The following is a 26,083-nucleotide window of genomic DNA, read 5'->3' on the forward strand; positions in this document are numbered from 1 at the left end:
CACCCTTGCTTGCCCAGGTACATTTTTGCAATTCCTAGTATCTCCCTCCATAGGGCATAGAGAATTTCTGGTGCTTTTTCTAACTCTGGGAACAGTATTCTTCTCTTGACATTCAGGTTTCTGCTTTCTTTTTCAACCTCATTTTGTCTCTTTACAGCTTTCAGTGGATTCCTCACAGCTTCTGGTCCATCATGCATTCTTGTTTTGAATTCCAGTTATAAATTTTAAACACACACACACACACACATAGAGATTTGGCACAGGAGGGAGAGGATGATGTATGTACTCATCCAGTGTCTTAAAACAGAAGAGGTACATTTCATTTAAAAGTTAATTATTTAGAGTGAAAACTTCTGACTGGGAAAACTGAAATTGGAAGTCCAAATGGATAAGTCTGAGTCAATAGAAGCCAGAAATGTCTATTATCAGAATATTTAAAATTACAATTACATTGTATGTAATAAATGGTAATTCTTGTTTCAGAAGTTAGCAGGTATAAAACTCCTCTATATAAAAACAGTGCCAAAGAAGCAATTTTCATGTCAACTTGATCACCAAGCAAGTGCCTAGGAGTGGCAGATGTAAGCCACACTACAGAAATCATGCCAATGAAAGACAAACTACCCAATAGTGTCATGCCAAGGGAAGGCACAGATGGCTGGAGAGCAGCAGCTATAGGTCTTTTTATAGCATTATCAAATGGCACACACTTGACATTCCAACTGGTCGTGTGCCAATGGCCAAGGTAATTAGGGATGCCAACATGAGAATCTTCAGAAGGCATACTCATCTTCATGCTATCCAACATGGGGCCAGAGAAGCAATCTTGGGTGGCAAATGAGTAGTTTCATGCCACAGTAATAATTAGGTTGGAGAGGTTACCTGAATTTTCAAAAGCAGAATAAGATCACAAGGACACAATATTAAAAGCAGCATTTCTGTGACCAACAGAAACAGACTCCCAAACCATACAGCTTCCACCTAGAAAAACATGGACAATAAAGAGTCTAGAATTGTGACAGCAGTAAAAATTTTTTTCCTTAAAAAATTTTTAAGCAATTTCAGAGTCACAGAGAAGTTTCAAATACAGGACAAAGATTTTTTCCTTCTGAATTATTTGACAGGAAGTTGCCAACGCACTCCTCAATGCTTTAGTGTTTATTTTTTACTAATTAGGACATTCTCCTATGTAACCACAATCAAATCATCAAAACCATAAGGTTAAAACTGATAACATTCCAGCTTGAATCACTGAAATTGTACCAAGTAAAGTTCTTCATATCAAAAGGTCAATTTCTTTTTCTTTTTTAAAGGTCAATTTCTTGACAAATTTAGTTGTTATGTCTCTTTAAGACTCCTTTAGTATACATTAGTTCTTTAGTCTTCCTTTCATTCATATGAGCTTGGCTTTTTTTTTTTTTTTTTTTTTTTTTTTTGGCTAGTATAGGTTGTTTTTATAATGTCCCTCAATTTGGGTTCAACTGATGTTTCCTCAGAATTCGATGCCAGTTATGTCCTTTTTCTGCAGGAATATCATAGAATGGCTATTGTGTTCTCATTGTAGTATATAAGGTAGCAAATTATTTTGATTTTTTCCATTACTGATGATGGCATTTTGATCACTTCATTAACATGGTATCTATCAGCCTTCCACTGTAAAGTTCCCTTTGTAAACAACACATACTTTGTGGGGAAATATTTTGAGACAATGTAAATACCCTTTATCTCAGGAAACTTTTACAGTTATAGCATCCATTAATTATTCTTGCCTTACTTCACTATGACTATAATATCTGCCAAATTGTGATTTTCTCAATCATTTCTTTTACATTTATTAGTTGGCTTTATTTATTTACTTATGTACTTACTTGTATCAATATGGACTCAATGGTAATTTATTTAATACAACTGATTATAATCATCCCACATATTTTGATAAAATTCAATTCAAAGTATTTCCCAAATTCTCTTATGATTTCTTCTTTGACCCATGAGACTTTTAGAGAAATACTGCTTAATATGCAAATAGTTGGGAACTTTGTTGACATTTGAATGTTACTGAGTTGTAATTTAATTCTTTTGGTGTCACAGTTCACTCTTCTAAAGTGTATTGTGCTTTATTTTATGGACCAGCATATAACTTGTTTAGTGAATATCCCATCTGCATCTGAAAAGAATGTCTTTTTGTTTTGTCAGAGAGAGAGAGAGAGAGAGCGAGAGCGCAAGCACGCACAAGCAGGGGGAGCAGCAGGCAGAGGGTGAAGCAGACTGCCCACTTACCAAGGAGCCTAATGCTGAACTCAATCCCAGGACCTTGGGATAGTCACCTGAACTGAAGGCAGATGCTTAACTGACTGACCCACCCAGGCATCCCAAGATTATGCATTCTAAAGTTGTTGAATATAGGTTCAAAAAACATAAAGTCAAGTTGTTGGATAGGTTCATATATTCTGCATCCTTATGGATTTTTTATACTATTTAGTCTGTGAATTACTGCATTTGTCTATTTTATTTTTTGGTTGTCAGATCTTTTGCTTCATATATTTGAAACTCAGTTATTCTGTATATAAACATTTAGATTTGTGTCTTCCTGCTGAATTTTAACATCATGAGTATTTCTTATGTCTTCTAATACTGCCTTTGTTCTGTAATCTACTCCACTTATGCTTTGCATATTGTATCTTTTTAAATGTGTGTCATAATAACTATAAAGTGTTTCTCTTACAGACAGAATATAAGTAGGTCTTGCTTTCTATTGAGTCTGACAATCTCAGACTTAAAATTCAATCTGAGTTTTAACAGGAGTGTCTAGTTAATTTTTTTTTTGAAATTTTAATATAATTTTTTATTTTTTATAAACATATATTTTTATCCCCAGGGGTACAGGTCTGTGAATCACCAGGTTTACACACTTCACAGCACTCACCAAAACACATACCCTCCCCAGTGTCCATAATACCACCCCCTTCTCCCAAACCCCCTCCCCCCAACAACCCTCAGTTTGTTTTGTGAGATTAAGAGTCACTTATGGTTTGTCTCCCTCCCAATCCCATCTTCTTTCATTTATTCTTCTCGTACCCACTTAAGCCCCCATGTTGCATCACCACTTCCTCATATCAGGGAGATATATGATAGTTGTCTTTCTCCACCTGACTTATTTCGCTAAGCATGATACGCTCTAGTTCCATCCATGTTGTCGCAAATGGCAAGATTTCATTTCTTTTGATGGCTGCATAGTATTCCATTGTGTATATATACCACATCTTCTTGATCCATTCATCTGTTGATGGACATCTAGGTTCTTTCCATAGTTGGGCTATTGTGGACATTGCTGCTATAAACATTCGAGTACACGTGCCCCTTTGGATCACTACGTTTGTATCTTTAGGGTAAATGCCCAATAGTGCAATTGCTGGGTCATAGGGCAGTTCTATTTTCAACATTTTGAGGAACCTCCATGCTGTTTTCCAGAGAGGTTGCACCAGCTTGCATTCCCACCAACAGTGTAGGAGGGTTCCCCTTTCTCCGCATCCTCGCCAGCATCTGTCATTTCCTGACTTGTTGATTTTAGCCATTCTGACTGGTGTGAGGTGATATCGCATTGTGGTTTTGATTTGTATTTCCCTGATGCCGAGTGATATGGAGCACTTTTTCATGTGTCTGTTGGCCATCTGGATGTCTTCTTTGCAGAAATGTCTGTTCATGTCCTCTGCCCATTTCTTGATTGGATTATTTGTTCTTTGGGTGTTGAGTTTGCTAAGTTCTTTATAGATTCTGGACACTAGTCCTTTATCTGATATGTCGTTTGCAAATATCTTCTCCCATTCTGTCAGTTGTCTTTTGATTTTGTGAACTGTTTCCTTTGCTGTGCAAAAGCTTTTGATCTTGATGAAATCCCAATAGTTCATTTTTTCCCTTGCTTCCCTTGCCTTTGGCGTTGTTCCTAGGAAGATGTTGCTGCGGCTGAGGTCAAAGAGGTTGCTGCCTGTGTTCTCCTCAAGGATTTTGATGGATTCCTTTCTCACATTGAGGTCCTTCATCCATTTTGAGTCTATTTTTGTGTGTGGTGTAAGGAAATGGTCCAATTTCATTTTTCTGCATGTGGCTGTCCAATTTTCCCAGCACCATTTATTGAAGAGGCTGTCTTTTTTCCATTGGACATTCTTTCCTGCTTTGTCGAAGATTAGTTGACCATAGAGTTGAGAGTCTATTTCTGGGCTCTCTATTCTGTTCCATTGATCTATGGGTCTGTTTTTGTGCCAGTACCATGCTGTCTCGATGATGACAGCTTTGTAATAGAGCTTGAAGTTCGGGATTGTGATGCCACCAACGTTGGCTTTCTTTTTCAATATCCCTTTAGCTATTCGAGGTCTTTTCTGGTTCCATATAAATTTTAGAATTATTTGTTCCATTTCTTTGAAAAAGATGGATGGTACTTTGATAGGAATTGCATTAAATGTGTAGATTGCTTTAGGTAGCATAGACATTTTCACAATATTTATTCTTCCAATCCAGGAGCATGGAACATTTTTCCATTTCTTTGTGTCTTCCTCAATTTCTTTCATGAGTACTTTATAGTTTTCTGAGTATAGATTCTGTGTCTCTTTGGTTAGGTTTATTCCTAGGTATCTTATGGTTTTGGGTGCAATTGTAAATGGGATTGACTCCTTAATTTCCCTTTCTTCTGTCTTGCTGTTGGTGTAAAGAAATGCAACTGATTTCTGTGCATTGATTTTATATCCTGACACTTTACTGAATTCCTGTATAAGTTCTAGCAGTTTTGGAGTGGAGTCTTTTGGGTTTTCCACAAATAGTATCATATCATCTGCGAAGAGTGATAATTTGACTTCTTCTTTGCCGATTTGGATGCCTTTAATTTCCTTTTGTTGTCTGATTGCTGAGGCTAGGACCTCTAGTACTATGTTGAATAGCAGTGGTGATAATGGACATCCCTGCCGTGTTCCTGACCTTAGTGGAAAAGCTTTCAGTTTTTCTCCATTGAGAATGATATTTGCGGTGGGTTTTTCATAGATGGCTTTGATGATATTGAGGTATTAATTCAATATAATTACAAGTGTTTAGATTTAAATATACCGTCTTTTTCTTTTCTTTTCTTTTTAAAGATTTTATTTATTTGACAGAGAGAAACACAGTGAGAGAGGGAACACAAGCAGACGGAATGGGAGAAGGAGAAGCAGGCCTCCTGTAGAGCAGGTAGCCCGATGCGGGGCTTGAACCCAGGACCCTGGGATCATGACCTGAGCCAAAGGCAGACGCTTAACGACTGAGCCACCCAGGCGCCCCATCCATCTTGCTATTTTCTATTTTCATTCCTGTCCTACCCTCTTTTGTGTTGAGTATTTTAAGCACCTTTTTAAACACCTTTTTTTTTTTTTTTAACTGCATATCTATTTAAGTTTTTGAGAAAATCGTCTAGGCACTACAATACACAGTATTAACTACTTATCACAGTCTGCTTAGAATTAATATCATACCACTTTCGGTGAAAGGTATGAAACTTAAAATGGTATGATTACATTTTACCACCCACATGACGTTATGATGTTACTATCATTCATTTCACATCTACCTGTTATAAACACCACAATGAATTATTATTTTGCTTTGGACAATTATTTTTTAAAGAAATTTTTACATGAGGAGAAAATACTTTTACTACTAATCCACATTTACCATTGCCAGAGCTCTTCATTCTTTTCTGTAGACCATGTTTCCATGGCCAATATTTGTTCTGCCTGAAGAATCTCCTTTAATCTTTCTTATAGAGCAGGTCTCCTGAGTTGGTGTTATCTCAGCTTTCATTTATTCAAAAGTGCTTTTATTTTACTATTTAAAGATAATTTTCACTGGATATAAAATTTTGTATTGTGAGGGTGAGTTTGTTTGTTTGTTTGTTTTGGTACATTAAAGATGCCATTATATTATCTTGTGGCATCACTTTTCTGTCGAGAAGTCAGCCATAATTTATAATAGTTGGTCCTGCTATGTCCTTTGTGTTTGTTTATTTTGTGGGTATTTTTTAGATTTTTCTCTTTATCATTGTTTTTCAGTAGTTTGGATAAGTTGTGCCAAGATGTGATGTGCCTGAGTATTGTTTTGTCTATCTGGAGTTCACTGAGCTTCCATGTATTTTAGACCACCTGATTTGGTTTTACAAATTACTGAGCCTTTATTAATTTTTATAATATTTTTCCTTCCTTTTATTAAAATTGGATGATTTCTACTGATCTGTCTTGATGTCCTTCTACAGATCCTTTATTCTACTGTCAGTCTTTTGGGGAACTACCCAGGAAATTCATTTCAGATTTTACATATTTTAGTTCTAGAATGTTTTGTGCCCCTTTAAATAATGATTTTCTTCTCTCTGCTAAGAATCCCTATATATTCAATCGTAATGCTTATCTTGTTCTTTAAAGTACTTGAACTTATTTATAACAGTTTCTCCAAAGTTTTTTTTTCCTCTCCTTTCAGTATCTGGGTCCTCTCAGGATCTGTTATCATTAGCTCCTTTTCCTCTTCATTATACATCACATTTTCTTGCTTCTCACACACCTGATGTGTTACTGTGTGTTGTACATAGGGGACATTACATTTTAAAGAGTTTGGGTAATATTGTCTTTCTTTTTTAAAAAATATTTTATTTATTTATTTGACAGAGATCACAAGTAGGTAGAGAGGCAGGCAGAGAGGAGGAAGCAGACTCTTGGAGAGTAGAGAGCCCAATGCAGGGCCCAATCCCAGGACCCCGGGATCATGACCTGAGCCAAAGGCAGAGGCTTTAACCCACTGAGCCACCCAGGCGCCCTATATTGTCTTTCTTTTAAAGGATGTTGATTTTTATACTAGCAGGGTGTTAACTGGTGGAGTCTTTTGAACTTGTTCAGTTAGGTTTTGTGATTTTTAAAGGCAAATCTCTTTCAGTTTTGTACGTACTCCTGGGATATGGTCTTTATTTTCAAACATGGCATTTCTGTGGTTTCATATAAAATGCCCAGTGAGGTTGCTTCACTTTGATCCAGAATTCCACCACCTCTCAGCATTATGCAGTCTTTCCATTTATTTATTTATTTTAAGATTTTATTTATTTATTTGTGTTAATAAAGCACAAGCGGGGGAAGGGGGAGGGAGGCAGAGGGAAAAACAAGCTCTCCGTTGAGCAAGAAGCCCAACGTGGGACTTGAGTCCAGGACCCTGGGATCATGACCTGAGCCAAAGGCAGATGCTTAACTGACTGAGCCACTCAGGTGTCCCAGCAGCCTCTCCATTTAGCTCTCAGTCTCAAAGAAGTGACTCCTTAATCCCCACTCTTCACAAAGATTTTCCCATTCTGGCATGTTGCCCCACAAATTCTAGATCACTCACCATCTTTGAATTCTGAACTCCTATCTTGGCTCTCCAGGTGAGTGACATTACTGGTCTCTGCTCTGGAAATTATATAGAGAGCCATCTGTGTATTCCCTATTTTTTAAGAAGCAAAGTCTTGCAGGACGTATTGTCCAATGCCTAAATATAGTTGTCTTATATTTTGTTTAATTTTATAGTAGTTTACAGTAGGAGGGCATGTATGAAAACCAATTTGTTCATTAGCTGGGAGTGGAAAATCCTCTTTCCTTACCAGCAATATTTTAAAACAGTTGAGCCAATATTGATTAAATAATTATTCCTTTTTGCTTGGGTTTTGGTAGCAAACAACCCTGAACTACAGGGATCAATGAGAAACCAATTTTTTTTCTTTTTAAAGGACAGGAAATTGGGTGCGTAGGTGGCTCAGTCATTAAGTGGCTTTGGCTCAGGTCATGATCCCAGGGTCCTGGGATTGAGCCTGCATCAGGCTCCCTGCTCAGCAGGAAGCCTTCTTCTCCCTCTCCCACTGCCCATACTTGTGTTCCCTTTCTCCCTGTGTCTCTCCCTGTCAAATAAGTAAACATAAAATAAAAATAAAGGGCAGGAAATTAGGGAGAGACACGTAAAGTGTTATACTTATCCAGTTCAAATGACACTCTGAAAGATACTCTTCGTGTTTCCCAAGATCTAGATGGGTTCTCAAAGAGCACACCCAAAAGTCCTAGAAGATCTATCAATGTCATGTTTGGCATACCACAGCTATCCCTAAGAAAACTATTGCTAAACATGTGGAAGTATTCTTTCATGGAGCCATGCATGAGACAGGGAAATGGGCATTGGTGTTATTTTTCTGTGATCCTTTCTATAGTCACTGTATACTTCTTTTTATTACAGATTAAGAGCTCTTAATCTGGATGAATAATACTTTAAATAAACCAAGGTTCTGTAAATCATTTTAAGCTAGATCAGGTATCATTTTGCAGTAAATTTTCTTATAGATAACTTTTGATAAAGAATAAATAAAGAAAAATAGAGAAATAAACTTTCTTACAGATAAGTTTTGGTAAAGAATAAAAGTAAAAGAATAGTTTTTTGAACCTAGTTATGGGGAGTCATCAAGTCATAAATCACTGAGCTTTGGGAAACTTCCAAATTTTTAGCTTATATAAATAATTTGGCATAAATGGAAATAGTGTGAACTTTAGAGTCAAACACATCTGAATTTGACTCATAATTTTTAATTTTCCTTATAATCAGTTTTATCAACTATAAATAGGTATAATAATTATATTGCTTAGGATTATTATGAAAATTTAATAAAATTGATAAAATGGTATAATATATGTTATATATTAACATATATATTATATCATTATATAAGGCATTATCTGGTATAAGACCTTTGCAGATGCTCTAGAAAAGTTAACTGCTTTAATTTTGAGATGTAAAGATTTTGTTGCTGATAATCATAAAGCACTTGTCATGCTCTCAAGAAAGACTATAAATTTAAGAAAGCATAAACACAAATATTTTCTGCTATTATTAAAAGGAAAGATCTGCATTATTAACCTTATAAGATTAATACAATTCTTCAACTTGAAGGGCTGAAAATTATTTTTTTCACTTTTTAAAAAGTAAATTAAAGTTTAAAAAACTTAGTTTTTCTTTCTTTTTTTTGGGGGAGGGGGCTTTTACTGTAACTGAAAAATAAATTCCAGTATATACAAACACAAAATTTCATTTGTCCCATTTTGGGAATAAAATTGATGATATGTCATGCTTTAAAGTAGAATTTGTGACATTTAAGGCTTAGTGATTAATAGTTCAAACATAATAGCACACTGGAGGGGGTTATCCAGAATTGGAAAGCAGCTAGTGCCAATTTTAACACTTCACTCACCTAAAAATATTCTGCAGAATTTCTGATTCCACTTACCCAGATAAGGATATATCAGAAAACTACTCTTGCTGAGAACAACTAGAACAGCTGGATAAAATAATTTTTAAAATTCTGTTTGGGGATACTGGAGAACTACCCAGACAGTGAATATTTGAAGGACCAAGATTCTAGACATAAGTAAAGCCCAGAGAGGTAAGCCTGACATTTGGTGCTGCTTTTGCTTTTCAGAGCATTTGCCAATATGTAATTGGCGGCCAAGCGGGTGAGAAACTTAACAGAAAGTAGTGTTTGAGAAGCTGAGAAACTGCACAGAGCTTTAGGTAGAGTCAATGGGCTACAAAGTTATACTTCAGGGTCTGCTAAAGGGCAGGGCTTCCAACTAGATTCCTGCAGTGCTTCACTCTTGATGTAAGTATAAAATAGAAATAAACTGGCTCTTAGACTGAAACTCATCTTCAAATAAACTCAATCCTAGAACAGATTAAGGTATCATTTAACCCCTAGCCTAACTATCTGCCAGAAGAAAAAGTAAATTCTTTCTGGAGGAAAACAACATTATACACAACCTCAAATTATCACTGTATTTTAAAAATTCTATACCCAACATTCAATAAAAAAAGAACAAAGAGATAAGACCAAAGACCCCAAAACCAGACCAAAAGATCCACCCAAAGGACTGTAGTCAAAAGAAAAAATTAGAGGAAAAATGTAAGTAATAAGCAAATAGGAGGGAAAAATGGAATAATATAGTTAACATAATAAAGGGCAAGGGTGGTTAGATAAAAGGACATAGAATATGTGAGACAAACAGAAAAGAAAGAGGGTAGGGGAAACACAGTTGTACTATTTATAATTCAATTAAATAATCTAATTAAAAGACAAATGTGACAGTTGATTAGAAATATACAATTATATGTTGCTTATAGGAGATACAACTTAAATATAAGGAGACATGCATATATGATGTATAAAGCAAATACAAACCAAATAAAACTGTGTGTAGGTATGGTTTGAGGTGAAGCAGGTTTTAAGGCAAGAAGCATTATTAGAAAATAGAAGAATGTTTCATAATGATGAAGGCTCAATATACCAAGAAAATATGACAGTTCTAAATTGGCATGCACCTAATTACGGTCTTAAAACAAATAAAAAAGACAAGTCCACAATTACAGTGGAAAATTTTAAAACACCATTCACAGTGAGGATGTAGAAGAACTGAAAAACATAACTAACAAATCTGATCTTATATAGAACACTGCATTCAACAACTGTAAACTGTAGACTGCACATTCTCTTCAGTGCACATGGAAATCTTACCATTGACCACATAATGAGCCATAAGGGAATTTCAGTAAGATTCAAAGGGTTGAAGTAATACAGAATAGGTTAAAGGGGGGGGTGTGTCTTTCTAGAAAATATTTTATTGTTTGAAATTAGGAAATACACTTTTAAGAAACCTAGAGCAAAGACGAATTCCCAACAGAAATGTTAGAAATATCTTGAGCTGAATGATAATGAAAAACAGACACATAAAATTGTCAGAATGCAATCAAAGCCATGCTTAAATGGAAATTATACCCTTGAATGCATACATTAGGAAACAAACTGAAAAATCCATGTCTTAAGCATCTATCACAAATTAGAATAAGAACAACACATTTAAACAAACTTGGAAGACTTACACTATTGGATATAAATATTTATAAAGTAATTAAGGCAGTTTGGTATTGGAGCAAGGACAGAGTCTAGTAGAAGACCTGCACATATATGTGGGCACTTGATTGGTTTATTTTTATTGAATTATAGTTGAAATACAGTATTACATTATTTGAAGGTGAACAACATAGTGGTTCAACAAATCTATACATTATATAATGCTTACCATGATAAGTGTAGTTACCATTTCTCAACACACAGCTATTACAATATTACTGACTATATTCCCTATGCTGTACTTTTCATCTCCCTAACTTATTTTATATGTACACGGCTGTACCTCTTAACCCCCTTCAACTACTTTGCTCATCCCTCATACCCTTCTACTTTGATGACCACATTTTGTTCTCTTTATTTATGAGCCTCTCTCTGTTTCTCTTTGCTGTCTGTTCATTTGTTTTTATTTTTAGCTTCCACATATAAGTGAAATCATATTGTATTTGCCTTTCTCTGCCTGACATTTCACTTAGCATAATACCCTCTGGGTCCATCCATGTTGTCACAAATGACAAGATTTCTTTCTTTTTTATGGCTAATATTCCATTTCGTGTGTGTGTGTGTGTGTGTGTGTGTGTGTGTATCACATTTTTATCCATTCATCTATGGATGGACACTTGGTTTGCTTCCATATCTTGTCTTATTGTAAATAATGTTTCAAAGAATAATGCCTGGGTGGCTCACTTGGTTGAGTGACTGCCTTCGGCTTGGGTCATGATCCCAGAGTCCTGGGATCAAGTCCCACATCAGGCTCCCGGCTCCATGGAGAGTCTGATTCTCCCTCTGACCTTCCCTCTCATGCTCTCTCACTCTGTCTCTCTCTCTCTCAAATAAATAAATAAAATCTTAAAAAAAAATAATGTTGCAATAAACATAGGGGTGCAACATACCTTTTCAAATGAATTTTTTCATTTCCTTTGGGTAAATATCCAGTAGCAAAATTATTGGATCATATGGTATTTCTATTTTTAATTTTTTAAGGAACTTCCATACTGTTTTCCATAGTGGTTGCAGTAATTTATGTTCTCACCAACATTCTCCAGATCCTTGCAACCACTTGTTATTTTTGTTAATATTTTATTTTTAAATAATTTCTATACCCAACGTGGGGATCAAACTCACAATTCCGAAATCAAGAGTTGCACCCTCTACAGACTGAACCAGTCACATGCCTCTGCAACTTGTTATTTCTTGTCACCTTGTACTACCTATTCTGACTGGTGTGAGGTGATATCTCATTATGACTTTGATGTGCATTTCTGTGGGAACCTCATTTATGACAAAGGTGACCCTGTAAAGCAGCAAACAAAGGACAATTTTGTCAATAAATGGTCACAGGTCAACTGGATATACATATGATAAAAATCAATTTTGAGCTTTATCCTCTTACAAATCAACAGAGGTGGATTGTAGGTTTGAATGTTAACATTAAAATAATACAAATTCTGGAAAATAAAAAGAAGTTTTGGGGCACCTTGCTGGCTTAGACTATAAAGCATGCAACTCTTTTGATTTGGGGGGGGGGTTTGACTTTGAGCTACATGCTGGGTGTAGAGATTACTTAAAAATAAAACTTTAGAGTTAGGAGTCAAGATGGCAGAAAAGTAGCAGGCTGAGACTACTTCAGCTACCAGGAGATGAGCTAGATAGCTTATCTAAAGATTGCAAACACCTACAAATCCAACGGCAGATCAAAGAAAAGAAGAACAGCAATTCCACAAATGGAAAATCAACCACTTTCTGAAAGGGCGCACTGAGGAGTGGGGCCCCGGGCTCTCGGCTCCTCCAGGCCGGAGATCGGGAGGCCGCCATATTCATTCCTGTCCTCCGGAACTCCACACAGAGAGCTCAGGGAACAAAAGCTCCTGAAAGCAAACCCAAGCGGCTTACTCAGCCCAGCCCCTGGTAAGGGCGGTACAATTCCGCCTGGGGCAAAGACACTTGAGAATCACTACAACAGGCCCCTCCCCAGGAAGATCAACAAGAAATTCAGCCAACACCAAGTTCACCTACCAAGGAGTGCAGTTTCAATACCAAGGAGAGCAGAGGAATTACAAAGGAGGAGAGAGCAAAGCACGGAACTCATGGCTTTCTACCCGTGATTCTTTAGTCTTGTAGTTAATTTTTTTTTTCAATTTTTTTTCTCTTCTGCTAATTTTTTTTTAACTTTTACCCGTTTCTTTTTTAACATTTTTAAATAGTTTAACTAATATATATATTTTTCTTTTTTATACTTTTCTTTATTCATTTTCTTTTTATTAATTGCTTCTTTTCTTTTCTTTTTCTTTTTTTTTTCTGAACCTCTTTTTATTCCCTTTCTCGCCCTCTTCCCCCACGATTTGGGGTCTCTTCTGATTTGGTTAAAGGATATTTTCTTGGGGTTGCTGCCACCCTTTTGGTATTTTACTTGCTCCTTCATTTACTCTTATCTGGACAAAATGACAAGGCGGAAAAATTCACCACACACAAAAAAGAACAAGAGGCAGTACCGAAGGCTAGGGACCTAATCAATACAGACATTGATAATATGTCAGATCTAGAGTTCAGAATGACGATTCTCAAGGTTCTAGCCAGGCTTGAAAAACGCATGGAAGATATTAGAGAAACCCTCTCGGGAAATATAAAAGCCCTTTCTGGAGAAATAAAAAACTAAAATCTAACCAAGTTGAAATTAAAAAAAGCTATTAATGAGGTGCCATCAAAAATGGAGGCTCTCACTGCTAGGATAAATGAGGCAGAAGAAAGAATTAGCGATATAGAAGACCAAATGACAGAGAATAAAGAAGTTGAGCAAAAGAGGGACAAACAGCTACTGGACCACAAGGGAGAATTCGAGAGATAAGTGACACCATAAGATGAAACAACACATTAGAATAGTTGGGATTCCAGAAGAAGAAGAAAGAGAGAGGGGAGCAGAAGGTATACTGGAGAGAATTATTGGAGAATTAACCCAATATGGCAAAGGGAAAAAGCATCAAAATCCAGGAGGTGCAGAGAATGCCCCACAAAATCAATAAGAAAAGGCCTGTCACCCAATAGTAAAATTTACAAGTTTTAGTGACAAAGAGAAAATCCTGAAAGCAGCCTGGGAAAAGAAGTCTGTAACATACAATGGTAAAAATATTAGATTGGCAGCAGACTTATCCACAGAGACCTGGCAGGCTGGAAAGAGCTGGCATGATATATTCAGAGCACTAAATGAGAAAAACGTGCAGTCAAGAATACTATATCCAGCTAGGCTATCATTGAAAATAGGAGAGATTAAAAGCTTCCAGGACAAACAAAAACTGAAAGAATTTGCAAACACCAAACCAGCTCTACAGGAAATATTGAAAGAAGTCCTCTAAGCAAAGAGAGAGCCTATAAGTGGTAGATCAGAAAGGAACAGAGACCATATACTGTAATAGTCACCTTACAGGCAATACAGTGGCACTAAATTCATATCTCTCAATAGTTACCCTGAATGTTAATGGACTAAATGCCCGAATCAAAAGACACAGGGTATCAGAATGGATAAAAAAACAAAACCCATCTATATGTTGCCTACAAGGAACTCATTTTAAACCTGAAGACACCTCCTATTTAAAGTCAGGGGTGGAAAAGAAGTTACCATGCTAATGGCCATCAGAAGAAAGCAGGAGTGGCAATCCTTATATCAGATCAAACAGGTTTTAAGCCAAAGACTATAATAAGAGATGAGGAAGGAAACTATATCATACTCAAAGGGTCTGTCCAACAAGAAGATCTAACAATTTTAAATATCTATGCCCCCAACGTGGGAGCAGCCAACTATATAAACCAATGAATAACAAAATCAAAGAAACACATCAACAATAATACAATAATAGTAGGGGACTTAAACAACCCCCTCACTGAAATGGACAGGTCATCAAAGAAAAAGATCAACAAGGAAATAAAGGCCTTAAATGACACACTGGACCAGATGGACATCACAGATATATTCAGAACATTTCATCCCAAAGCAACAGAATACACGTTCTTCTCTAGTGCACATGGAGCATTCTCCAGAATAGATCACATCCTCGGTCCTAAATCAAGTCTCAGCCGGTATCAAAAGATTGGGATCATTCCCTGCATATTTTCAAACCACAATGCTCTGAAGCTAGAACTCAACCACAAGAGGAAATATGAAAAGAATCCAAATAGATGGAGACTAAATAGCATCCTCTAAAGAATGAATGGGTCAACCAGGAAATTAAAGAAGAATTGAAAAAAATCATGGAAACAAATGATAGTGAAAACACAACGGTTCAAAATCTGTGGGACACAGCAAAGGCAGTCCTGAGAGGAAAATATATAGTGGTACAAGCCTTTCTCAAGAAACAGGAAAGGTCTCAGGTACACAACCTAACCCTACATCTGAAAGAGCTGGAGAAAGAACAACAAAGAAACGCTAAACCCAGCAGGAGAAGAGAAATCATAAAGATCAGAGCAGAAATCAATTAAATAGAAACCAAAAAAATAACAGAACAAATCAACGAAACTAGGAGCTGGTTCTTTGAAAGAATTAATAAGATTGATAAACTCCTGGCCAGACTTATCAAAAAGAAAAGAGAAAGGACCTAAATAAAAAAGATCATGAATGAAAGAGGAGAGATCACAATTATAAGAACATAGTATAAGAAACTCTACACCAACAAATTTGACAATCTGGAAGAAATGGATGCATTCCTAGAAACATATAAACTACCACAACTGAACCAGGAAGAAATAGAAAGCCTGAACAGACCCATAACCAGTAAGGAGATTGAAACAGTCATCAAAAATCTCCAAAAAACAAAAGCCCATGGCCAGACAGCTTCCCAGGGGAATTCTACCAAACATTTAAAGAAGAACTAATTCCAAAAAACAGTTTTGGAAATGGAAGGAAAACTTCCAAACTCATTTTATGAGGCCAGCATCACCTTGATCCCAAAACCAGACAAGGATCTCATCAAAAAAGAGAGCTACAGACCAATATCCTTGATGAACACAGAAGCGAAAATTCTCACCAAAATACTAGCCAATAGGATTCAACAGTACATTAAAAGGATCATTCACCACGACGAAGTGGGATTCATTCCAGGGCTGCAAGGTTGGTTCAACATCCACAAATCAATCAATGTGATACAACGCATTAATAAAGAAAGAACAAGAATCATATGATATTATCAATAGATGCTGAAAACGCACTTGACAAAGTACAGCATCCCTTCCTGATCAAAACTCTTCAAAGTGTAGGGATAGAGGGCACATACCTCAATATTATTAAAGCAAGCCATTTATGAAAAACCCACCGCATTAACTCTCAATGGAGAAAAACTGAAAGCTTTTCCACTAAGGTCAGGAACACGGCAGGGATGTCCATTATCACCACTGCTATTCAATATAGTACTAAAAGTCCTAGCCTCAGCAATCAGACAACAAAAGGAAATTAAAGGCATCCAAATTGGCAAAGAAGTCAAACTATCACTCTTCACAGATGATACGATACTATATGTGGAAAACCCAAAAGACTCCACTCCAAAACTGCTAGAACTTGTACAGGAATTCAGTAAAGTGTCAGCATATAAAATCAACGCACAGAAATCAGTTGCATTTCTTTACACCAACAACAAGACAGAAGAAAGAGAAGTTAAGGAGTGCATCCCATTTTCAATTGCACCCAAAACCATAAGATACCTAGGAATAAACCTAGCCAAAGAGGCAAAGAATCTATACTCAGAAAACTATAAAGTACTCATGAAAGAAATTGAGGAAGACACAAAGAAATGGAAAAATGTTCCATGCTCCTGGATTGGAAGAATAAATATTGTGAAAATGTCTATGCTACCTAAAGCAATCTACACATTTAATGCAATTCCTATCAAAGTACCATACATCTTTTTCAAAGAAATGGAACAAATACTCCTAAAATTTATATGGAACCAGAAAAGACCTCGAATAGCCAAAGGAATATTGAAAAAAAAAAGCCAAAGCTGATGGAATCACAATTCCGGACTTCAAGCTCTATTACAAAGCTGTCATCATCAAGACAGCATGGTACTGGCACAAAAACAGACACATAGATCAATGGAACAGAATAGAGAGCCCAGAAATAGACCCTCAACTCTATGGTCAACTAATCTTTGACAAAGCAGGAAGGAATGTCCAATGGAAAAAGACAGCCTCTTCAACAAATGGTGTTGGGAAAATTGGACAGCCACAAGCAAAAAAATGAAATTGGACTATTTCCTTACACCACACCTGAAAATAGACTCAAAATGGATGAAGGACCTCAATGTGAGAAAGGACTCCATCAAAATCCTTGAGGAGAACACAGGCAGCAACCTCTTCGACCTCAGCCGCAGCAACATCTTCCTAGGAGCATTGCCAAAGGCAAGGGAAGCAAGGGCAAAAATGAACTATTGGGATTTTATTAAGATCAAAAGCTTTTGCACAGCAAAGGAAACAGTGAACAAAACCAAAAGACAACTGACAGAATGGGAGAAGATATTTGCAAACGACATATCAGATAAAGGGCTAGTGTCCAAAATCTATAAAGAACTTAGCAAACTCAACACCCAAAGAACAAAGAATCCAATCAAGAAATGGGCAGAAGACATGAACAGACATTTCTTCAAAGAAGACATCCAGATGGCCAACAGACACATGAAAAAGTGCTCCATATCACTCGGCATCAGGGAAATACAAATCAAAACCACAGTGAGATATCACCTCACACCAGTCAGAATGGTTAAAATTAACAAGTCAGTAAATGACAGATGCTGGCGAGGATGTGGAGAAAGGGCAACCCTCCTACACTCTTGGTGGGAATGCAAGCTGGTGCAACCACTCTGGAAAACAGCATGGAGGTTCCTCAAGATGTTGAAAATAGAACTACCCTAATGACCCAGCAATAGCACTACTGGGTATTTACCCTAAAGATACAGACATAGTGATCCGAAGGGGCATGTGCACCCAAATGTTTACAGCAGCAATGTCCACAATAGCCAAACTATGGAAAGAACCTAGATGTCCATCAACAGATGAATGGATAAAGAAGATGTGGCATATATACATAATGGAATACTATGCAGTCATCAAAAGAAATGAAATCTTGCCATTTGTGATGACGTGGATGGAATTAGAGGGTGTCATGCTTAGCGAAATAAGTCAAGCAGAGAAAGACAACTATCATATGATCTCCCTGATATGAGGAAGTGGAGATGCAACATGGGGGGTTAAGGGGGTAGGAGAAGAATAAATGAAACAAGATGGGATTGGGAGGGAGACAAACCATAAGTGACTCTTAATCTCACAGAACAAACTGAGGGTTGATGGGAGGAGGGGGGTGGGGGGAAGGGGGGTGGGTTATGGATATTGGGGAGGGTATGTGGTAGTGAGTGCTGTGAAGTGTGTAAACCTCACAATTCACAGACCTGTACCCCTGGGGATAAAAAATATATATTTATTTTAAAAAATTAAAAGTTAAAAAAAAAACAAACAAAATAAATAAATTTTTTAAAATAACCTTAAGAAAAAAGAATTTTTAAGATATTGAGGTAGTAAAAGATTTTTAAAACACAGCACAGCGAGCACTAACCAGCCCCTGGCAACTATCAGTTTACTCTCTATTTCTGTGAAATTAGCTTTTATTTATTTAGAATTCTGTATATAACTGATACCATACAGTATTTGTCTTTCTCTATCTGGCTTATTTTCCTTAGTGTAATGCCCTTCAGGTTCATCAATGATATAGCGAATGGCAAGATTCCCTTCATCTGTCAGTTAACACTTAGGGATTTTTATATACTTAGCTATTGTGAATAATGCTGCAATAGACATGGGCAGATACTTCTTCAAGATACTGATTTTGTTTCCTTTGGATATTTACCCAGAGATGAAACTGTTAGATCATGTAGTAGTTTTATTTTTAATTTTTTGAGGAACCTCCGTATTGTTTTTCCATAGTGGCTGCACCAATTTATACTCCCACTAACAGTGAACAAGGGTTCCCTTTTCCCCACATTTTTGTCCACCATTATAATATCTTTTTTGATAAAAGACATCCTAATAGGTATGAGGTGTTAACAGATTGTGGTTTTAATTTGCATTGCCCAGGTGATTAGTGATGTTGAATACCTTTTCATGTACCTGTTGGACAACTGCATGTCTTCTTTGGAAAAATGTCTTTTCAGGTCCTTTGTTCATTTTTTAATTGAATAATTTGATTTCTTTTGTTACTGATTTCTATTAGTTCCTTATATAGTTTGGATATTAACTCCTTATCAGATATATGATTTTCAAATATTTTCTCCCATTTGTAGATTGCCTTTTCCTTATTTTGACTATTTCATTTACTGTGCAGAAGCTTTTTAGTTTGACACAGTCCATTTATTTTATTTTATTTGTAATTAAAAAAATTTTTAATTAATATATAATGTATTATTAGCTCCAGGGGTACAGGTCTGTGAATTGTCAGGCTTACACACTTCACAGCACTCACCATAAGATACCCTCCCCAGTGTCCATAACGTAACCACCCTCTCCCTACCACCCTACCCCTGGAAACCCTCACTTTGTTTTGTGAGATTAAGAGTCTCTTATGGTTTTTCTCCCTCCCAATCCCATCTTTTTTTTTTTTTTTTTTTTTTTTTTTTTTTTAAAGATTTTATTTATTTATTTGACAGAGAGAGATCACAGGTAGGCAGAGAGGCAGGCAGAGAGAGAGGAGGAAACAGGCTCCCTGCTGAGCAGAGAGCCCGATGCGGGACTCGATCCCAGGACTCTGAGACCATGACCTGAGCCGAAGGCAGCGGCTTAACCCACTGAGCCACCCAGGCGCCCTTTTTTTTTTTTTTTTTTTTTTTTTTTTTTTAATGTGGGGCTTGAATCCATGACCACAAGATCAAGATCTGAGCCAAGATCAAGATAAGATGCTCAAGTGACTGAATCACCCAGACACCCCTAGTCCCACTTATATTTTAGATTTTGTGCCTTTCTTTTGTTGTCTTATAAAAACAAAACAGACACAGAAAAAGCATCGCCAAAACCAGTGTAAAAGAGCTTTTTCTTGATGTTTTCTTCTAGAAGTTTTATGGTTTCCGATCTTACATTTAAGTCTTCAATTCATTTTTAGTTTTTGTGAGTGATATAAGGTCCAGGTTCATTCTTTTGCATGCGCATAGCCAATTTGCCTACCACTACTTACTGAAAAGACTATTCTATCCTGTTGTTTGGTCTTTGTCAAAGACTAGCTGACCTGTAAATGTGGATTCATTTCTGGGCCCCTTATTCTATTCCATTTATCCATATGCCTGTTTTTATCCTACTACCATCCATAAAATAGAATACAATATAAACATTGAAGAAATGATAGACTTATGTTTACCAATATGGAAAACCATATTGCTGAATGAAAAAACTCAAGTTCTAAACAAAAAGTACAGTATACACACACAAACACACACACATATTCACATAGAGGTATTTTAAAGGATGTGCATTTCTAGACTAGAAGATTTCAAGTGGATTTTACTTTTTGTCTCTATACTTTATGATATTGTTTACTTTCTATTATAGTATTATTTATTCTTACAATCAAAATATTCTATTTTCATCTAAGGTCTTGATGAATCATCTTGATTTTGCTTATAAAATATCTCCTCCTTTACATTCGTATAACTCAGGCCCTGTTTAAGGTCCTCATTACTTTTTACATAGCCATGTAATAACAATAGTTGCTCTGTCTTAACAGTAGTAACACATGATATCTGTATACTATTTACCAGTTTATAAAGTCTTTCAGTACCTTGTCCTTAGACCCAAAAACAACCTTGCAAGTAAAGAAATATGATAAAAAGCTACCTTTACTGGAGTGAATAGAGGCAGAGGTGAAAAAGTAGAGATAAAGTCAGTGAGATGAAAAAAATCGAAAAAGTGTTATAACTCCTGAACTGTGATGTCAACATGCACAGATATTGGCCAGATAGTAAAACCTTCCCTCAATACACGAAAATGCCTGTTCGATTTGACAGAACAAAATACAAAATACAGATGCTAAATAACAGAAGGTTCATACTTTTGAAGTAATTAGAAAGGTTTTCTTCATGATCAATGAAAGTGCAATTTAAATGAATAATGCAAAGCTAGAATTCAAACAACAAACTCATTCCAAAGACAAGTGACCTAAAGCCAAGAACCCATTTTAAAATCTAAAGAATCAATGCTTAAACTACAAAAATGTCTTCATTGTGCAGAATATTCAAGTAAAAGAGCCTTCCAGAATTCTTTTTTTTGTTTTTAAGAAGGTTTTGATTTGTTGTTTCTTTGATGACAGTGAAGTTTCTGTGGAACAGAATATGTTAGGCAACCAGAAGAGGAACACTACCTTCATCTGATCTTACTGTGACATTGTGGTAAAAGATCTTGTAAGAAACTGCTACAGAGCACAGAGATCTGTAAGAAACTGCCAATTTTACCGCTGTTAGCTATTAAATGGGAAGATTAAAGTATATGTGAATTTATAACCCCCTGGATCTACTTTGCCCTGTGGTTACTTTAAAAATACAAGTAAGAGCATCCATAATTTGTTACTTCATAATAAAATCTAAAGGACAAACTAAGCACATTCAAAATCTATCATACATATTTTGCCTTATGTCCTAGATGCTGTAGCTGTACTTTAGAGGATGGATTAAAAAGACATTTAAGCTTATTAGATAGAAAGGTGTCATCCCCTCACATCAAAGAACATGAAGAGGAAAGTTCAAGAATTATAAATTCTTAGAAAACATAAAATATCCTTTGGGCCCTGGCAAGGAAAATGTCAACAAGTCAAAAGAAACTAGATGGCTATTGACCAGTTTCATGAAGGGAAAGCTGCAAGCTAAGATGGAATAATGCTTTCCCACCATGTGTCTAAGGCACAAATGACACTAATCCTTTCTAATGGTCACAAAAGCTGACAACTTACTCAGCCTTAGAACTGAAGGGACAAAATCATCTCTGGGAATGACTCACCATAAACAGGTCATGAGCACCAATGTCAACCGCTAACAGAAATGCCTTTTCAAATCTCTGGTACCTATATGGAAGGAAAGAAATGTTATATGTTAGTTGTGAACAAAACCATAAAAGGAGAGAGCTGCTAGTTTAATGTATTTATATGTTATTGTTTTTCGTTCTTCTGATTGGGAAAAGTATTTTCAAACAGTAGGGAATTTGCCTGTTGGGATTTCTATGTGAAATGTTATTGTACTTATGAGGAACTGAGGCAAAGAGCCTATTGAGGCCTTCAATGCAACTTTCAGGGATAAGTAGAACCCAGGGCAGATGCTGCTGAGTATAGGGAAAGGCTGGCTTAGGAAATAGGTCTCTCATAATTTTTAAATGTATTGTGTTTTGTAAAAGAAAAGTATAAGGATATGGAAAATGTAGCAGGATAAAGGTAACAAATGAAATAATTACACTTTGGTGTTTCTTAGGTAGTAGGTGAGAAGTCAAATGTATTATTACAAAAGTTATATTTGTGAGTTTTGGAAAAAAAAATTCTAGGCTATTCCAAAGTGACAGTAAGTTGTTTCGAAATATTTTGAAGTATTTTCTAAATATGTGAAGTAATACTTGTCTACTCTTTTTTCACAATCATACCCTCTTTCCCTGAAGTATAACTTCAATAATTCTTTATGGTGACAGTTTCACTTTATGCTAAGATACATTAATCAAATTAATTAATTAATTAACTAATTAAAGTTACCTTTACAGAAAGTTTAAGATTTTGAGAGTAAAGCATGTCACGATCACATTTTTTTTGCACAGAGGTTTAGAAGGTTGTTTTTGTTATTGTTGTTGTTGTTGTTGTTTGATCTGAATGCTGAGATTTATACAGATATAATTGTGAGTTTTTCTGGTTCCAGAAACAAGCAGTTAAGTATCCAAGTTGTTCCCTGTTCTCTGTTTCATATTGTGAAATATAATAGTGTAAAATAGAAATACTTCAACTAAAACATATGAGAAATATGGATATTAGTTATTAACAGATTACATAAACTTTATTAATAAAATAGTTACAGTAAGTAAAGTCCAACACAAATTAATGACTAATTGGAGATTAATCCCCAATCTCCTCCTTTGCCCTTCTTACTAGCCTCTCCAGTATTTACTTGAATTTCTTTAAACTATGGAAGATCAGAAAGTAACTATGTTTATTTTTGTTCCAGGAAGCTTACTGATTGATTCATTGTATATTCACTGGAGGTAGGATGTAAAGAGAAAGAGGACAGAGGATTATAACAAGTTGTACTACTTGTTCATTCAATCACTGCTATTTTGCATATGATCCCACTAAACTGAAAATTTTCTGGTAATAGTAATTGTCCACCTTCGAACGATCAAACAAATGGTAAGTCCTCCTCTTGCGTACCCTTCATGCCACATCTAAACGTATAAATTTCCCTTCCTTTAAACCCCCCCTTTCCTGGGACGCCTGGGTGACTCAGTTGGTTAAGCAGCTGCCTTCGGCTCAGGTCATGATCCCAGCGTCCTGGGATCGAGTCCCACATCGGGCTCCTTGCTCCGCAGGGAGCCTGCTTCTCCCTCTGACTCTGCCTTCCACTCTGTCTGCCTGTGCTCGCTCTCGCTCTCTCTCTGACAAATAAATAAATAAAATCTTAAAAAAAAAAAAAAAAAAAAAAAAAAAACCTTTCCTTCCCTTTGGAGATGCCATTCTTTTGTTTTCTAATTTCTGGCATTTCATCTTCTTAGTCTCCTTTCCTGGGTTTTTCTTCCCTCGGCCTACTCCATGAAGTTGATGTGTTATTGTACTCTTTTATTTACACTCACTCCTCTAGTCTCCCCATAATCTTACCCACTTCATGGCATTGATAATTATATCAGGAACTCACAAATCTCTAGGATCCCTATCTTTCCTGAGCCCAAAACTCTGATTTCTAGGTACCTTGAATTTGAAATGCCTAACATGTTCACTGATACATCAAGTTGGCAATCATATACAGGATAAATTAAAATTGGAGAGAGTGAAATTAAGAGGGGCAAGATAGGATGTATCTTCCTTCTAGGTGAGAGGTAATGAAGGGCACTATGGTTAAATGAAAGAATAGGGGTTGGCATCTGGTGGCATGATCAACCAGAAATACCAAAGGGAGCTCCCAACTACACTGCCTATAAAACACACATTAAAGTACATCACAGAATTCTAAAAAAATAAAATCTCTCCAAGGGCCCCCTAGCCTCAATCAAAAAATAGTAACCAAATTAAATCCCTTCATTAAAACGAGTAAAGATTCCTGAACAGAAAGCAAATACTGGGGGGCAGGGAGAGGTACTACTCCTCTAAGGGCCATCACATTCAAGTGACTGAGCCCTGAATACGTCTCAAGGTAAAGGTGCCAAACCCAAGACTTCTGATTAAGCTAGGAGTTAAAATATTCCCAGGATATAGTGCACCTAACTTTGGCATTAAAAAAAAATTCATGTCTGGATTAAAGCAGTTTTTTTAAAGTAGGCTCTGTGACCCCAAGACCTACAGTCCCATAATCTACCAACTGAACCAGCCAGGCACCCCTGGATTAAAGCATCTTTTATAGAAATCCCCAGGATTACCATCAATTAGAATAAAACAAATAGGAGTTCACAATAAAGATCTACCAAATGCAGAGGTGCCTAGATGGCTCAGTTGGTTATGTGTCTGATTCTCAGGTCATGATCTCAGGTCATGAGATGGAGCCCTGCATCAGATTCCCTGCAGGGAGTCTTCTTGGGATTCTCTTTCTATCCTTCTGCCCTTCTCCCTGCTTGTATGCTCTCTCTAAAATAAGTAAATCTTAAAAAAATAAAAAAACAAAAACCACCAAATGCATAGGAAAACAAGCTACTATGATGGAAAATAATTTCACAGGTTGTTTTTCCTTGTGGTATCTTATAGTTCATATATGCTTTCTTTATCCCTTTTTAAAACTTTTTTAAATTTAAATTCAATTTAATTAATACATACTGTATTATTAGTTTCAGAGGTAGAATTCAGTCATTCATCACTTTCATATGACACCCAGTGCTCATTACTTCAAATGCCCTCCTTAATGTCCATCACCCAGTTACTCTACCCTCCCACAGACCTCCCCACTAACAACCCTCAGTTTGTTCCCTATAGTTAAGAGTCTCCTATGGTTTACCTCCCTGTTTTCCTTTAATTTTTTCCTTCCTCTCCCCTAGGTTGATCTGTTTTGTTTCTTCAATTCCACATATGAGTGAGATAATATAATTGTCTTACCTCTGACTTATTTCACATAGCATTTCACTTATTCACTTAGCATTGGGATATTAACCTTTTATCATCTATATGATTTACAAATACTTTCACTCATTCACTAGGCTGCCCTTTTGTCCTGTTGATGCTTTCCTTTGCTGTACAGAAGCTTTTTATTTTGGTGTAGTCCTAATAGTTTAACTTTTACTTCTCTTGCCTAAGGAGACATATGTACAATGCTGTTTCTACAGCTTATGTTGACAAATTTTACTATCTATGTTCACTTCAAGGAATTTTGTGGATTCAGGTCTCACATTTAAGTCTTTAATCCACTTTATTTTTTGTGTATGGTCTAAGAAAGTCGTCCAGTTTCATTCTGCTGCATGTTGCTATTCAGTTTTCCTCGTACCCTTTGTTGAAGAGACCGTCTTTTCCCCATTGTACATTCTTGTCTCCTTTGTTGTAGATTAATTGACCATAGAAGTGTAGGTTTATTTCTGGGCTGTTTATTCTGTTCCATGGATCTATGTGCCTATTTTTGTGCCAGTACCATATTCTTTTGATTGCTACAGCTTTGTAGTATATCTGAAATCTGGGACTGTGGTACCTCCAGATTTGTTCTTCTTTCTCAAAATTGCTTTGGCTATTCAGCTTATTTTGTGGTTCCATACAAATGCAAGGATTATTTGTTCTAGTTCTATGAATAGTACCATTGGAATTTTGATAAGGATTGCATGAAATGTGCAGATTGCTTTGGGTAGTATGAACATTTTAACAATATTGGTTCTTCTACTCCATAAGCATAAAATATCTTTCCATTTGTTCTATTTGCTTAATTTCTTTGATAAGTGTTTTAT

General features: G+C 36.2%; 1 protein-coding gene across 11 annotated transcripts in view; it reads right to left on the reverse strand.

Annotated features, from left to right (window-relative positions):
* The window catches only part of WDPCP (WD repeat containing planar cell polarity effector), a 573,555-nt gene that overhangs the window by 246,880 nt on the left and 300,592 nt on the right, over nucleotides 1-26,083 (reverse strand). For all 11 annotated transcript variants that reach the window (XR_009357253.1, XM_059187803.1, XM_059187806.1 and 8 more), the window contains one exon: nucleotides 21,983-22,046. Coding sequence is in view for 10 of the 11 variants with exons in the window: in XM_059187803.1 (XP_059043786.1) it covers nucleotides 21,983-22,046 (64 nt within the window). In the remaining variant the exon portion in view is untranslated. The remainder of the gene's footprint in view (nucleotides 1-21,982; nucleotides 22,047-26,083) is intronic.

Source organism: Mustela lutreola, chromosome 9, assembly GCF_030435805.1.
Source record: "Mustela lutreola isolate mMusLut2 chromosome 9, mMusLut2.pri, whole genome shotgun sequence".
Classification (NCBI taxonomy): domain Eukaryota; kingdom Metazoa; phylum Chordata; class Mammalia; order Carnivora; family Mustelidae; genus Mustela; species Mustela lutreola.